This window comes from Urocitellus parryii, chromosome 10 (assembly GCF_045843805.1).
Source record: "Urocitellus parryii isolate mUroPar1 chromosome 10, mUroPar1.hap1, whole genome shotgun sequence".
In the NCBI taxonomy this organism is placed as follows: domain Eukaryota; kingdom Metazoa; phylum Chordata; class Mammalia; order Rodentia; family Sciuridae; genus Urocitellus; species Urocitellus parryii.
In genome coordinates this window covers 117543457-117559960 of record NC_135540.1, presented here as the reverse complement: position 1 = coordinate 117559960, position 16504 = coordinate 117543457, and the positions used below count along the sequence as shown (strand labels likewise).

The window sequence follows — 16504 nt, the reverse complement described above, 5'->3', positions numbered from 1 at the left end:
ATAGTTATAATAAAATCACCTTGAAACAAAAATAAGTAGTAGAAGGGAGCTGGGCTTAAAGAGATGTTTATCTAATTACATTTTTTAATATCCTACAAAACTATAAAACTTTTCTTATTCTCAGTGAAGCCTTTTGATTTAAAAAATATTTGGAAGCAAATAAACTACTACCTTCTGAACATGTTAAATTATGAAAAGTGTTAGTAACAATACTACTCTCTTCTTGCTAAAGCTTATAAGGAATAATATGAGATAATTTTCAAACTGTATGTGTGTTTGTGTGTATAATGTTTGTGTGTGTATATACATATGTATACTAAATACTTTCAAATAAATAATTCTATTTCTCAACTCTCAACACTTGTGTCCGAGGCACTTAGGCCAAGAATACCATGCAGCGACATACCACTTATTCATATGCTATATGATCTGTTCTTCTAAGAACAATATTAAATTGCCTGAATTCTGAACTACTTTAATAGCTCATTATATTTTTTATATGACCTGATCTCTTTCCTGAATTTTGTTTTCCAATTGCTTACCTTTATTTTGAAAATATAATCTATCTTTTTCTTATAAGACACATGAATATAATAAAAAATGAATTGTACTGCATTCTGCTGTCATATACAACAAATTAGAATAAATAAAAATAAAAATATATATATATTCATAAAAAAGATATATGAAAACACATTTTCAATAGCATGATGTTTTATAAGTGTAGGAATATCATCTACCCAAATTCAAAAGCCATTTTATGAAAATATCTTGAAATATTAATTGTATAAGAAACAGATTTATAATTATGGTATAAATCAAAGCTAAATTTTAAGAACTAGAAAAAAGATTGAAAATTATCATTTTGAAAATGAAAATAAATAAGAAGACCTTATGGTTTACTATGAAAAATTTGAAAAAAAATATATGTGTATCACACATACAAATGTACAAACATACTACAAGTATGGAAAAAAAAAACATTGTAATATGTAAAAATGAATAGTGATGAAACAGATGAGATTAAAGATAATTTTACATTTAAAGTCTTTAATGTTTCAACAAATGGATCGGTCTTCAATTAATGCATACTAAAGTAGGTTTTAATGAAATTAATATGATCCAATAAATGATTAAATAATCTACTTTTCTAGGTCTATTTCTTAAGTTCTCTTACAGTGTAACAAAGCTTTATTTCATTAGCTGAGATCTAGGGAAAATGAAGAAAGTAAAAAAATATATACTGTTATGTACAATAAAGAGGTAGAATAAATAAAAGAGGAATGATGTGTCATGTGATAATTTTAAGATTATCAAAAATTAAAAATAAATCTAAATATCAGTGAAGGTAAGCCTGCATCATGTTCCATAGTCCAGACATTACCTAATGCAGAGATCCAATATGGGTAGAGCTCCTTGGTAAGAAGTGCATCGTCAATGTCAGAGAGAAAGCTTTTCAACACGCCTGTCACATCTTCAAGCTGATGTTTCCCAGCCCTCAATTTAAAGCTTCTTGCATCCTTTTTGAAACTCTCCAGGAGTTCACTGATGCGCAAAGGATCACCATTCTTTTGGTAGATATATTTGCATCCTAAACCTTTGTTTGTTTAAAATTAAAAGAAAAAGTTAAGTGAAAAAAATGTCTCCATTCAAAATCTATTCTGACATCTTAAACATGGAACAAATTTTTGTGTTGGGATGATGATGAAGACAAATAAAAAAATTATGCAAGAGGTGAAAGACTTCGTTCTTCTAATTTTAGTATTTGAAATGTAAACCCAATGAACAAATTATTCCACCTTCATCTTTCAGGAAGTCTTGGATCAGCACACCCTGTGGTACACTTCCTAAGATCTTTTTCATTATTTTTTTAAAATTTTTATCTTAAGTGCCATATCTTTACTTATCTCCCAGAATACACTCTAGTCTCCATTCTGACAAAAGTGAGTATACATTTTCCTAAACTTTGACCCCCATATCCATTCATTAGTTTCTTCTTCTTTCTACCTTCTCCCCCTTCCCAGTAAAGAGTTGGGTCATTCCTTTTGCAAAGCTACTGATTCACCAGGTACCCTATATAAACAAAAGTGATAATTACTAGTAGGTGGTACAGGAGTGGTGATGAATATGATACAAACACAGAAACCCTCCCCCTACCCAGGGTCCTTGTTCTTTTTCCTTTCAAAACTAAGCTGTTTCCTACATTTATCCCTTCTATTATCTCTGAGGCTTGTAAAACCTTTCACCATACAGTGTTGCTTCTGTCCCTAGTCCCACTGTTGGTAACACTGTCATCAAAAATGTCAATAATGTTCTTTTCTTCTGGAAGGAGTTCTGATTTCAGCTAATGAGAAATGCTTCAACATTGGATACGCCAAAGGAATCCTCCTTAAAACTCTTTTAATCCTACGGCTTTGATGACAGGATGATTTCTTATCTCCTCCTTTCCCTTTCCCTCTGTGGTTGAGGAAAGTGTTCATTCTGCCTGTGCAGTCTTTGCTGGTGATTCCAGATATCCATCTTCAATTCTCTTCTCTTCTTGGCCCCCAGAAAATTCTCTAGGTGAGACCATTCAACCTCATCACTTCAACACCTACATATATATTTTTTCCTGTATTTTAATTTCCAAAAGTTTACACACACACACACACACACACACACACACACACACACACTTCCTCATTCTTAGTATATGGTATTGCCTTCTTACGTTCTTGCATGTAAGAACCTTTCTTTCTAGCTTATCACATTAAGAAAAATACTATGTCCCATAGATATTTCATCAAATTCTCACTCTCAAAACTGTCCCCATTTTCCATCCCATATGCTGTTATCTTGTTCCCTTGATTCCTCACTGTACAACTCCCTGACCCCATTCCTGTGCTTCCCTACACAATGCTAACAGTGTGACCTAAAAACAGGTGTTGTTCATATTACCAGCAAGCTCAAAAATCTGGACCCTGCCTTCCCGTTACCTATAGGGCAAAGTTAAAGAATTAGAATATGTAAAAATTGACAGGAGTTGGTTTAAATTCCTGTATATTGTACATGCTTCTTCTCACACTAAGCACTGGCCGCATTTAACTTCAAGTATGCAAACTTCCCTAAAAAGGGGAAGACTTCCTTCCCTTACCATCTCTGCTCTGGGTGAAATCCAATACCAAGGACACCTGCAGGGGTCCTTGCATCTCTCCACTGTAGAATTTTGAACACTGTCTGCACACTTGTCTGTCTCTCATCCTTAAATCTACAAACTCCTAGACTGCTAGGGTTTTATCTTATTCACTGTATACATCCAGCAGATATGTGTCTAAAGAACTCAGTAGGCATTCAATAAGCAATTGCTTAACGCAAGAATAAGTAAATTCTACAAAAATATTATTTTGACTAGGTGTCTCAGACACTACCTTCTTTGCTGAGGAAGTTTCTAATAGCTGGTACTTAAATAAGTTTGGCTAAATGGACAGAAATTTGAAAATAATTTTGTTGATGTAAATTAAAAACAACTTCCCCCAAGAACTAACTGCTGTACTTCATTAAGAAAAACTTAAAATCCTAAAAACTATATCATGAACTTGATACAGTTTAAACCTTGACAGGAAGAGCACAGATAATTGGTTTTTAGATTTAACTCAATAGGCCCAGAAGTTCAAAATAATTATTAAATAAAGACTTTGAACAAACTCCCTGCATCCTACAATCACTGGGCAGTTTTTCTATATTCACATCAAATCTTTCCTTTTATACATGGGATTAATATTGAGCTTTTACCCCATGTTCTACTTCCAGAAACAAATGGTTTACTGGCTTTACTGCTTTAATGTGCAAGTTAATGCACCTTGTGTTAAGTAGTTATAATGCATGAGATTTAGCGGAAAATGCTATGATGCTTAGTGGTTTTAAATTCAAATGGTTTTAAACGCAAAGAAACTTCTGATTTCCCTAGAGAAATGTAAAACTGGCTATACTAGAATGAGTCAGGATATTTTAATCACTTGTCAGCTTATGAAAGGCCATATGTCATTAATTATGTAACTAATATGTGAAAACTCCCCATGAGGTCATGCTCTTGCTGAAACACAAGTGTACAATGCATGATAACCACATATTTCCCCCACTTTAAACAAATGCTGATCAGGAAAACAAATGCACTACCATTTCAAGGAACTTTCTGTATCAGTAGGCCATGAGTGTGTTCATGTATAGATTTTCAGTAGCTATATAAAGCAAACACAATGAATCTGCACATTAAAAACTCTACTTGAATTACATTTGAAGTAAAATACTTAAAATGACATGCTACTCAGAAGAAAAGAGATTAAAAGTACACATAAATGTAATTTCTGAAGATTATTTTTGTTATAGTCCTTGTTATTTCTGATATCATGCTCCTCATCATCATATGGTCAGTTGCTCATTCGAGGACTGTCTTTCATGTTTAACTCCTACCACTGTGTTTCTGTCAACACAATGTTTTAATGTAGCTCTGTCACTAATTAAGTCTTGTTTTTAAATTAAGATAAGAAGACACCTTTAATATTAGGAAAACAGAAAGGTTAACACATCTTTAAAAGCAAGCATTTCACTCCTTTCCACACTTAAGCTCTAATAAATGGTACTTATCTATGGGTTAGAAGGTGGAAAATATGTTTATATTAAAAAATGTAGTTAAGAAACTTATACCTTTTGGAATACGAAGAATATACACAACTAAGAATGAATTTGAAAGATTCATGATAACTTGAAAATAAATGACAATAAAGGTTAGTTTTAAGGCATATCTAAAATACCCACCATATCATACACATGTTAACTGAAGGTGGACCCTATAAGTATAAATCAAATTGCTTTTACTTGCTAACTACTCATTAAAATATCTTGCAAATAAACCAGTTATATCTATAACCATGCTTAATATAAACATCTGACTAACCAGTCAAATGCTGTTGAAGCACACTCCGTATGCATGCCAACACAATACAAATTCTTTAACATATTTTTCCATAGTTTACCATTTCTAAAAATCATGCTTAGGCACTCTAAGTTACTCTAGGCTTAATTCTTGGCTTGTAACCACTGAAAAATAGTTTTTATTATTTTACATACTCTTTATATTCTTTCAACATGCTATTTAACATTTTCATATGTACAAAGGACAAAGAAATGTAAAAAAAAAAGGTATTATATAGTTCAGATGAATTTACCAGGGAGAAGAAATGGCAGCTAGCTGAGCAGTGACCACGCTTTTACTTTTTAGGGGCACACTTGGGAATGTAAGGGGCATTAATCAGCCAATGGAGGCACCACTTAGAAACTATAAGAGTGATACTATGAGTTCCAGGAGTTGAATAAAAACTCTGATACATACCATACTGTGTAACAAATGCTATACAGCTGTTCACAATAATGGGCACGTCATTTTTGCTGAGCTGCTGATCTTGTAATGCATTACCATCTGTACCTGCTGCTTTTTCAATTGCAGTATACCAGACTGTGAAATCCAACTTGGTATGCCCATGGATGTATAATGTTCTGTAAAGTTTAAAAAGCATGACAAATTATAATTTTGCTTTACTAAAATAAATAAATAAATAAATGGAATTTTTTAGAAAGCAAGCTCTTACTTCAAGAAACATTAACCCTAAATCTACAGAAACAAGAACTACCTCACCCAGCCTAGAAAAGCCCTTCCTTTACCTTCCACCTCCCACTCACCATGGCTTCCTCTCAGTCCCCCTTCTACTTGGTGACTCACCTCTATTCACTGAATAGAGGAAATTCTCCCAATTTAAGATTTCACCTCTTTTGTTACCCCAACTCTTTTATTCTGTTTCTGAATATTTCTGTTAATGACTAAATGGCAAAGTGACTTTTAATATACATTTTTCTGCCTCTCTCTCTTCTTTAATTTTTTTTTTAGGTGTAGATGGACACAACACAATGCCTTTATTTTTATGTGGTGCTGAGGATCGAACCCAGTCCTGCCCATGCTAGGCGAGCGCTCTACCGCTGAGCCACAATCGCAGCCCCTCTTTTCTTTTTAAATATATTGATATTTTTGATTGTTTCATTTCTTAAAAAATGATAATACTCTGTTGGCTTTTATGGCAAAACCCTTTCTGGAATTCCCATCTTTCGCATCACTTCTTGGTGTCAAGCTCCCTTCCTCTTTCTAAATAACAAGGTTGTGTGTGATCTCAGACTCCCCAGAATCTCCAGGGACACTGGTCATTTCGGCCAGTAGTTTCATCTCCCCTATGCAGATCAGTGGCTCCAAATTCCTCTCTCCAGGCTGTAACTCTATCACACATCAGATCTTGCTGAGGAGTGAGACCATGGTAGTGGTTTATTGTGGGAACTGGGTGGGGGATGCAGCTCAATGGTAGAGCATGGCCTCCCAAGCACCAGGCACTGGGCTGTATCCCAACACTCACTGTTTCAAAAGGAAAAAAGGAAAAAGCAAAAAAAAAAAAAAAAAAAGTGGAACTGCAATCATAATTTCCAAACCAATTTTAACTCTGTCACATACTTCCTTGTTAACCTTAGACAAGTTATCACATGATTTGTGCCTCAGTTTCATCGGGTGAAATGAGGATAATACCTGTACCTAGCACAGCACACAACAGATGTTAGTGACTACATAATAAGCATAATACTAATAAATACTTATTTTTGAATATCTCACCTTAATGTTTCAAAAATCTTGTTAAACCTTTCTCTCTGCCCCTACAAAAGTGCTCCTGGCACTACAGTTCTCCATTTATCTCATCAGACATTTAAGAGTAATTAACTGTCTCATCCCCCAGTCACATTCACATAAATTCAGTCACATCCACATAAATTCAGTCACAAAATTCTGTTGACTACAGTCCCCAAAATATTCACTCTGTCTCTTCTTTCCAATATTATAATATTTTAGATTTTCATGATGCTCCTTGAGCTCACTAAAGCCCATAACAGAATTCCTTTCCCAATTTTCCATCTTCCTAATCTTACTCATCACTACTGCCAGAGTCATCTTTCTAAAATGCACAGCTAATGACATCACTTTGGGATTAGCATCCTTCTACAGCTCTGGCATTTTCAATGTTCAAAGGCCGTCCTGATCTCCCTATATCTTCCCTCTAACCTTATCTGTCCTCCTTCTATGCGAAAAACACACTGAAAAAAAAATTTAAAAATTGCACCTGTGTCTTCACAACAAACACGTCCTGCTCTTTGGCTGGCTATTCCAACACTTATCCCCCAAGGCGTGCTCCAGGTGGAATTCCCAGATAGTAGATCCCTGCTCTCCTCCCTGTGCCTACAGTGCCACAGGCTTCCCTTCTCCATCCTCCAATGGTCGCTTTGCCTTCTAATCTACCTTCTATTGTGTCTGTCTGTTTCTGCTGCTAGACAGCAAACTTTACACAGAAGAGCAAGGAGAGGACTTCAGTTTCCTAGTCAATGCACAGAGCCTGACATTTAGCAGATGCATGATAGTTTTAAATTCCTTTGCCCAGTATAACATTTAATTAAACTATGAATTAAAAATAGTAGCAGATTCAAATACTTCTCCAAAGTATGAGCTGCATGAGATCTGGGACTTCTGCAGAGGGAATAGAGAAGAGCAGGGTAGTCTTTGACATTCTGAATAACGAGACTAGCTGTAATTTTAAAATGAAAAGAAAAAAAGTCCTTTCTTTAGTTTTCCCTCTTGCAATGCTCCTATAAGAAGACAAAGTCATCTGCTCAGTGCACTCATTTCTAACACCATCTGAAATTGCTACAATTGCTATACTTGTGCCTATAATCCTCATCCCTTGCTTTTTGACATTTTTACCTATTTTTATTTTCCACATGACCACATCAACCCTAAACTACAGATTCTGTAATTGTGTTTTGAAGAATTCTGACATTTATTCTAATACTTCTGACATGTTTTAGCCTTTTCATTTATCTTACATCATCTTAAGCTTGAAAACATTCTTTCAGTAGCTATATTTGTCTAAATGACATTCAAGTAATTTCCCTGAGAAATATTAAATCCCTATATTATATATACTTTGTTCCAACTTTGTCTGGCTAATTTTTAGGAGTTTAGGTACAAAGGAAGACTTATTTTTTTCCTCATTTTATTTCCATAGATTTTTCTTAACCTGATAATTAAGCTCTAAATGAGACATGAAATCTTTGAGACTGTTTGCTTATATAATACTACACTGGGTAAGTATTCAAGCAAGCTGTGAAAGAAAATGAAAATGCAACAGCCTTCCTACAATATCGGTATAATTCTGTCACTGAGAACATTTCAAATGTCAAATTTTCTTTCTAGTCCAAAGAAATCCTGAGATGACAAGGTTAGCTGTCTTCTTGTGAACCAGTGAGGGGCGGAAGGAGCCATGACAAGTTAACTCCTGAGTCAACCTGTCAAAAGAGTGTATCCTAAAATACACCATCTGGGGCAGATGTCTGACACTGAGCAGCATCACCATGACGATGTTCCTTTGATGCTTAGCGAAACTCTATGCACATCCAATAATATCACAACACATTGACAACACAAATCCTGACCAACTTTGTGATTTCAAGTGTTATCAACTAGCCAGTTCACATTTCTGGGAAAGAATGCCAAGCAAATATTAATTTACATCTTGAAATTCTGAAGTTATTTTGATGAACTCTATATGGAAATAAGTTATACTAATTGTCAATGTCCTGAGTACAAATTTCAAAGTGTATTTCAAAGTCATATAAGGACTGTTATTTGTTATAACGAATGAAGACAGTTCAATAAGATCTAGAAACCAAGCCCCAGAACTAATAAAAGCAATTCTCTCAAAATTGCAACATAGTAACCACAATGTGTCAAAAATCATATTTGATAAGTCTCTTCACAAATAATAGGACCAATAAATTTGACTGCATAAAAATAAATTTACTCATAAAGAACATTTTAAATAAAACAGAAAAGTAAATAACGAATAACTGCAACTATAACTGAAAAAAGATAATATCCTAAGTATTTATGAAAAAATAAAAGTGCTCAGTCCTCAACATAATGGACATCAGCAATGAAAAGATAATCCACAGAAGTGCCAGTGGCCAATAAATGCAAACCAGGCTAACAATCAAAGATATGTATAAGAAAACAGCAACATGTTATAAGCAATTTATGAAAGATTAAAAAAACGTACGGCTTATAGCTAAAGAAGAGTGTAACAAGATGAAAACAGAATTTTATAGGTTTAGTAGATATTCTGAAGAGTTGTGGAGATACGTATCAAGTAAGCTAATATATGTATACATAACTGCTGACACATAACTCCAACCTTAGAACACTACTGTAAGTACATTCCTGAAAGGAAGATACACTTTTGCTCAACATCTGCTTGTGTCCCTCTTCCAAGCACATGCACATATGCATATCAAGAGCTACATTTACCAGAGCACTTAAAAAAATGGAAATACACTTAAATCCCAACAACTAGGAAAACATTAAGTGATTTAGGATATATCTATCAATATATATATCTAGTACAATGAACAAAAAAGACATAATTGCAAGTATATATTTACTGAAATGGTAAACAGTTTCTGGGTAGAAAGCTCATATTTTCCTTTCATACATAAAGAGGCACATACATATACATCTATTTATATATGTGTGTGCATTTGTGCGTGTGTGTATGCCATCTTAGTTTTTCATTGGATTTTTGAGCCAGAGAATTGGAAAAATCCTTATCACTTCATTTATGACTAGGAACTAAGGGCCAGAAAGAATCTGCTTAAGACCAAAGGGCTAGTAAGAAAGAGTAAAGCAGCTAAGTAGGTAGGTTTTCTATCCCACCCAGTGGAATCCAATGTATTATCCTTTACCTGAGATGTCTATAATTTAAAGTCCTGGTTTTCAGTTCTCCAAAATGCTCATTCTAGAAGTAGAAATCTGGTATCAATCATTTTTTCTCAGTCTTCTTATCACAGGGAGATTCACAAAACAGGGTTTCCTAAACAACTTATCACAAAGTCATATAACTGAAAAAACTAGAAGATGATCTCTTGGAGCCATTCATAACAGGGATCTATTGCTCTTTTGAAGAAGGGACAGCATACATTCTACCTTGGTAAGCATCTTAGACGCACTGAAAATGTAATGGACAGATCCAAGGAAGATGACTGTGGAAATGTCCAGTGTGTACTTTTCTTTATAGTTCCTAAGCAAGCTCTCAAAGCAAAACACACTAATTGTCAGAGGAAGTTTTGCATTTTATAGAAAATGATGAATTGTTTTATTGCTCTGACAAGTGATTATAGAATATTCACTCATTTTAATTATATAGCTGAAAATATTTTCACGAAAGTTTACTCCTGTGTGACCATTACTATAATCGATATACAAAACATTTGGATGGCTCACAAAATTTCCCCATAACTCTTTGCAGCGAATGCCTTCTACTCACGATTTCAGGCCAAAACTCGTGTTTTCTGTTAATACGTCTTAATTTATCAGTTTTAGACTTCTATATAAAAAGGATATGTAATATTACTATTTTGCATCTGGTTTCTTTTACTTAGCACAATGTTTTTTTAAGATTCCGTCATGTTAATACACATAATTTTAAAATTCTAATTAGTTTTCCATGAGTGAATATACCACACACTCTGTTCATATATTCACCCACTGAAGAACATTTAGCATCTTTCCAGTAAATTATTATTAAGTTTAGTTGACTTGAATAATTGTAGAGTCATTTTATGGACATACGTTATGCTGTATTTTGAGTAAGTGCCAAGGAGCTTATCCGCTGGGATGCACAGTAAGTATAAATTAACAATTTTTTAAAAAAACTTTTTAACTGTTGTCCAAAATGACTGTATTGATTTACAATTCAGTCATACCTGCTAATATTTTCACTGGTATATTTGTCTTAGTTTTTCCAGTGCGAGAATGTTCTGTTACTGAGGTTTTAATTAGCATTTTCCTGATACTATTTCTAAGTGTTTGTTGACTGTTCACAGGTCCTTGGATAGAAGTGCATATTCAAACATTTTACGTATTTCCAAGGATTTTTCAATTATATTTACTATATTCAACCTTTATATAAAGTTGGTCATAATATTCCATTCAATTTTAAATATTAAGATGATAAACAGTGAAGTTTCCTCTTTCATACTGACATTGGTAATGTTTATATTGTACACTTATTAGTTTTATTAATTTTTAAAGTCAAAAGAAGTTTATAAACTTAACTGATCAATTCAAGGGACCAGCTATTGAATGCATGGATTTTCACTACTTTTTTTTTTTCCTCCAGGTTTTCACGGATTTGTGCAGCTCTCTGTTTATTTAATTCTTTGTTATTTTCCTAAATTTTTAATGTAGAAGTTTAGATGTTAGATCTTTTGATTTAAAGTAAGCATTTTGAGCTGTACACTTCTAAGTGTTGCTTTATAACTGTACCTCAAAACTTTGATATGTTTTCATTGTCATTTGATCAATGTATTTCCTATTTTTTCCTGTGATTTCTACTTTGAAGTATAGGCTAAATGAAAGTGTGCTTAATTTCCACATACTTAGGAACTGCTGAAGTATTTATTATTGATCTAAATTTAAATTCCTTTCTGGTTAGAAAACACACTCTGAGAGATTTCAATAATTTAAATTTATGAAAACTTGATTTATGGTCTAGGATCTAGTTGGTGAATATTCCACATATGTTTGTAAAATAATAAATATTACAAGGTTATGCAGTACGTCTGCATGTAAATGATTTATACATTATAAATATATGTACATATACATTAATTAATATGAGTAGTACTGGATCTTCTATATCATTACTGATTTTTTCTTTTTGTCTTCTTGTCGATCTGTGAATGAAAGCCAAAACGTGACATCTCCATCTATAACTGGAACTGTCTATTGCTTCTTTACTTCTGTTAATTTTTTTAATTTATAAATGCTGAAGTTTGGTTATTATGAACAAACACGTTTAAGATTGGTATGTCTTCTTGATATGTTGACACCTTTATTACTAGGAAAAGTCTCATTTTTCTCTGATAATATTCTTTGTCCTTAAGTCTAATTTGATATTAATATGGTTACTCAAGCATGTGAATGATTTGCGTGGTATAACATACTCTCTCTTTAGAAGTAACTAATCTATCTTTACATTTAAAGTGTGCTTCTTATAGAAGTTATAGTCTCTGACATATTTTTTTAAATCTACTCTGGCAATCTCTGCCTTATAACTGTAGCTTTAGACCATTAGCACTTAATATAATTATGAATTTGATAATATTTAAATAAGTGTATCATCTTGGTCATTATTTTTCTTGGCCTATTTTTTCTTTGCTCCTTTTCTTTCCTGGCTTCACATGTCTTACTTTTTATGATTCGATTTCATCTTTGTTAGTGGTTTAATAGCTATAACTTTTTTCTTCCTGTCTGTCGTTTTCCTAGGAGTTTCAGCATGTATTTTTGAAATATACCTTCAAATAATATAAACTAATTCACATATAAGAGCCATCATTTTTTAATCTCCCCCTTATTTTTTGTGATACTGGTATACATTCTATTTACTTATGTGTTATAAATCCCAGAATATAGTTGTTTGTGGTATAATCAGTTATTTTTTAAGAAAATTAAAAATTATAGAAATATCATTTATCAACATTTATGCTTTCTGTTGTTCCTCATTTCTTTACACAGATCCAAGTTTCCAGGTGATATTACTCCTTTGAAGTGAAAGAACTTAAATTTCTTTCTTTTTTTTTAAAGAGAGAGAGACAATTTTTTAAATATATTATTTATTATATTATTTATTTAATATATTAATATATTATTATATATTAATATATTATATTATATATTATATATATAATATATTATATATTAATATATTATTTATTACATTATTTATATTATTATTATATTATTTATTATTTATTATTTAATATATTTATTATATTATTTATTTAATATATTTATTTATTTAATATATTATTTATTTATTATTTATTTAATATATAATATTTTAATATTAGTTTTCAGTGGACACAACATCTTTATTTTATTTGTACGTGGTGCTGAGGATCAAACCCAGCACCCCAGGCGAGCGTGCTACCGCTTGAGCCACATCTCCAGCCCCAACTTTAAATTTCTTATGGTATAGGTCTGAACTCTATCAATATTAGGTTGGCCCAAAAAGTATTTGAATCTAATTTTTTAAAAGATATTTCTGTTCAACCAGGTACTTAAGGCTGAAATCTACTTGTTTGATTTGTTTGTTTGTTTAGGGCCTTTTCTTCCTCATACTTTAAATATTTCATTATGCTATCTTCTGGATTTGAACTTCGGACAAAACATTCTCAACTTTGTCCAATAGGGTTCATGAAACTTTTTCCTCTGGCACTCTTACCTTTTCCTTTTTCTTCATACGGGTGTAAGGGAATTTGATTATGACGTGACTTGACACAATTTGTTTTAGTACATTTGTGACTTTATAGATCAAATTCAGAAGCTGTTCAGTCACATTTCTTCAAATATTTTTTCTGTCCTTATCTTTCTCTTCTCTTGTTTTGGAATTTTACTTATATTTAAATGGGACTGCTTGATATTGCCCCATGTGTTACTAAAGTTCTGTTTATTTTATTTAGTCTTTTCTTTAAAAAAATCTTTATGTACCTATGTTTGGATAGTTTCTATTGTCATACCACAAGCTCATTAATCTCTTTTTTTTTCTGTAGGAAAAAATTCTTTCATTAAGTCTACATAATGGAATTTTCTTTTCAAATAGTGTATTTTTCTGCCTCAGAAGTTACATTAACCATTTTTATCACAATGTTTATGTTTTCCTTTATACCTCTGAATATATTTACAGTATTTAAGATCACTTTTTAGAGGTTTTAATTCCATTATCTTTTTGATTTCTGGATATATATCTATGTAGTGCTTCTTGGTTTCTTCACATTACTAATAATTTTAGCTGAATGCTAAACATTGTAAGCATTAAGTTATCGAGTAGGATTGTATTATCTTCCTATAGTGTATTGATGTTTTGTTTTCACATCATTTGACAGTTTAACCCCAGACAACTCAATTACTTGTGGGACAGATTATGTCTTGGAGGTCTGCTTTTAGCTTAGTGAAGTTAAAAAATAGAGTACCCTTCCCTCTAAGGCTGGGCTGACCTTTATAATAGGATGTGGTATCTTGTGGCCTTTACTAAAGGCACAGTGTATTTAATGAGGTCTTTCCTACCGGACTGGATAGAATTTGAACATATTCCACTGCTATCTAAGATTTGGAAATTATCCAACTCATGGCACCCCCAGAGTTGTGTCTGACTGGCCTCAGAGTTTTACACTACAAATATACAGATTAACATTAAGGCAAGATGAAAAGAAAATCTTATGGAGAGTTCTGACACTCTGTAAATTCAGAGTCGTGGAACCCCTATTTCTGCAAAAATACCACATTTTGCTTGGGCTTCCCAACTCCCTATGCTATAGCCTATGAGTGCCTGCAGACAGAAAGTCAAGGTGCTCTTAAAGCTTACCTTGTTTCCCTTCTCAAAATAACCACAGTCCAGGAATGTTTATTATCAAAAAGGCTGGAAACAGTTGTTTCACATGTTTTGTCCAGATTTCTAATTGTTTTAGGAAGGCATGTAGCATGCTGATTATTCCTTTATGGGAGTCTGGCACATTGTATTTAGCATTATGCTCACAAATCATCTTCATTTTAGAGAGATAAAAAATTTTTTCTACTTATCACATAAGAAATTAGGGCATGGAGATAGGATTTCAGTCAGAAACAGGCAAACACCAATTATTAAGAAAATATGTAGAAGCAGAGACTATGTCACAAGAATTGACAAGTAGTAGGAAATATTATAAATAGCTTATTATTCAACCCAGGAGTGTGGTAGACAATCTTAAGGCACCTGATTCTTCAAGAAAGGAAGAATTCTGGTTTTTCACTGTCATCTCTGCACACCATTAGACAGTCCTGCTACAAGTCTGCTCAAAGCCTTTACTGGTACTCTGCTAACTACAAAATAAATCCAAATCCTTACTTTTCACAATCATTTAAAAATCAGTTTAAAAATGTATTTTCAAAAATGTCTTCTACACCCTTATAAGATATCTGCAATTATTCCCAGAACAAGGTAAGTTAATTTAGTTGAAAATGCAGTATGCTTTCCACCTATCTTCTCAGCCCACTGGCTCAGACTTCATCCTCGATCTCTCAAAGTTAAGTGCAACTTGGACTGCAATTGTTTCCAGTCTACCCTATTTTTCAACTTACAATTTCTACCTTTTAGAATACTTGGTCTTCTAGTCACCTCATTTTTTCCTACTGACAGGAACCTAGAATTTCATACTCAGTAAAATATATCTTTTTCAAAAAAAGAAAAAAATCCTGATAACAAATATCTTGGAGAAATCTTCTGATTCTTTTGTATATTTTTTTCTTCATAATCTTATATTTTGGTATATAAAATGTTTTTAATTAAACAGAACATATTTTTGAAGCAAAGAATGCATTCTTTAAAACCTAGCTTTTGTTAAATAGCCACTCATTCCCTACATCATAATTCTCTTTAACAGAAAATCACTTTGTAATGTAAGTTTGAATAGGCCCTTTCCTTTTAAAAAACCTATGGGGGTTGTTAGAGAAGAAAATCTCTTGTTTGCTGTGGCAACATTCAGTTAAACCATCTCTGAGAATTAAATCATCAGAAAGTTACAAAAGCAGTCAAGCTGATATTGTGGGCAATTGGCTACTGTTTAATTTGCAATTACATGGACAATTTAGAAACCACTTTTAGATAATTCAGCCTCCGGAGGATTGCTAACATATCAGTTCCCATAAAACACAATTCATGGGGAGAGAGAAAAGATCATACAGAATAAGTTGATATGAAGTAAGGAATCTTGAATTTAGGATGTTTATCTCCCAAATTGAGAAAAGTAATCTGTTCCATAATTGTGGAACAAATTGATAAAGAGCTTATTCCCCAGTGTTAGCTTCTTTTTATGTCTGAAATCTGCAATTAAAACTGAAATGCACTCAGCCTTGGGAGCCAACACTGTGTAGTGTGCTGTACTACAGGTCAAGGAAGGAATCTAAAACAAAAAGAAACAACAACAAATTTTTTTTTCTGTTTCCAACAACATATTATGTTTATTATAACCAAGAACCTTTCAGCAAAAAGCCTAATAATAGGTGTCTCTGGCAAATGGCTATGCAGCTATAGATGAAGGTAGTGAACATAGTGGGATATTTACTAAAAGAGATGTACAAAGAGTGTTGTAATTTGGATATGAGGTTTCCCCAAAACCTCCAGTGTTAATACAGGAGTAATCAGAAGCAAAATGATAAGATTATGTAATGGATTAATGATCTGAATGGATTAATGATCTGAGTGGGTGGTAATTGGAGATATGATCTACTATCCAGGAAAAAGCCTTTGACACACTGGTCCACAACATTCACTAATTTACAACAGACATTCAA

The 16504-nt window shown here is 32.8% G+C and overlaps 1 protein-coding gene across 2 annotated transcripts in view; it reads right to left on the bottom strand.

Annotated features, from left to right (window-relative positions):
* Arap2 (ArfGAP with RhoGAP domain, ankyrin repeat and PH domain 2) overlaps positions 1 to 16504 on the bottom strand; it is a 169422-nt gene that overhangs the window by 57659 nt on the left and 95259 nt on the right. For both annotated transcript variants that reach the window (XM_026386588.2, XM_026386586.2), the window contains exons 19-20: positions 5369 to 5532; positions 1385 to 1597 (exon numbers count right to left, since the gene is read on the bottom strand). In XM_026386588.2, coding sequence (XP_026242373.2) covers positions 1385 to 1597; positions 5369 to 5532 — 377 coding nt within the window. The remainder of the gene's footprint in view (positions 1 to 1384; positions 1598 to 5368; positions 5533 to 16504) is intronic.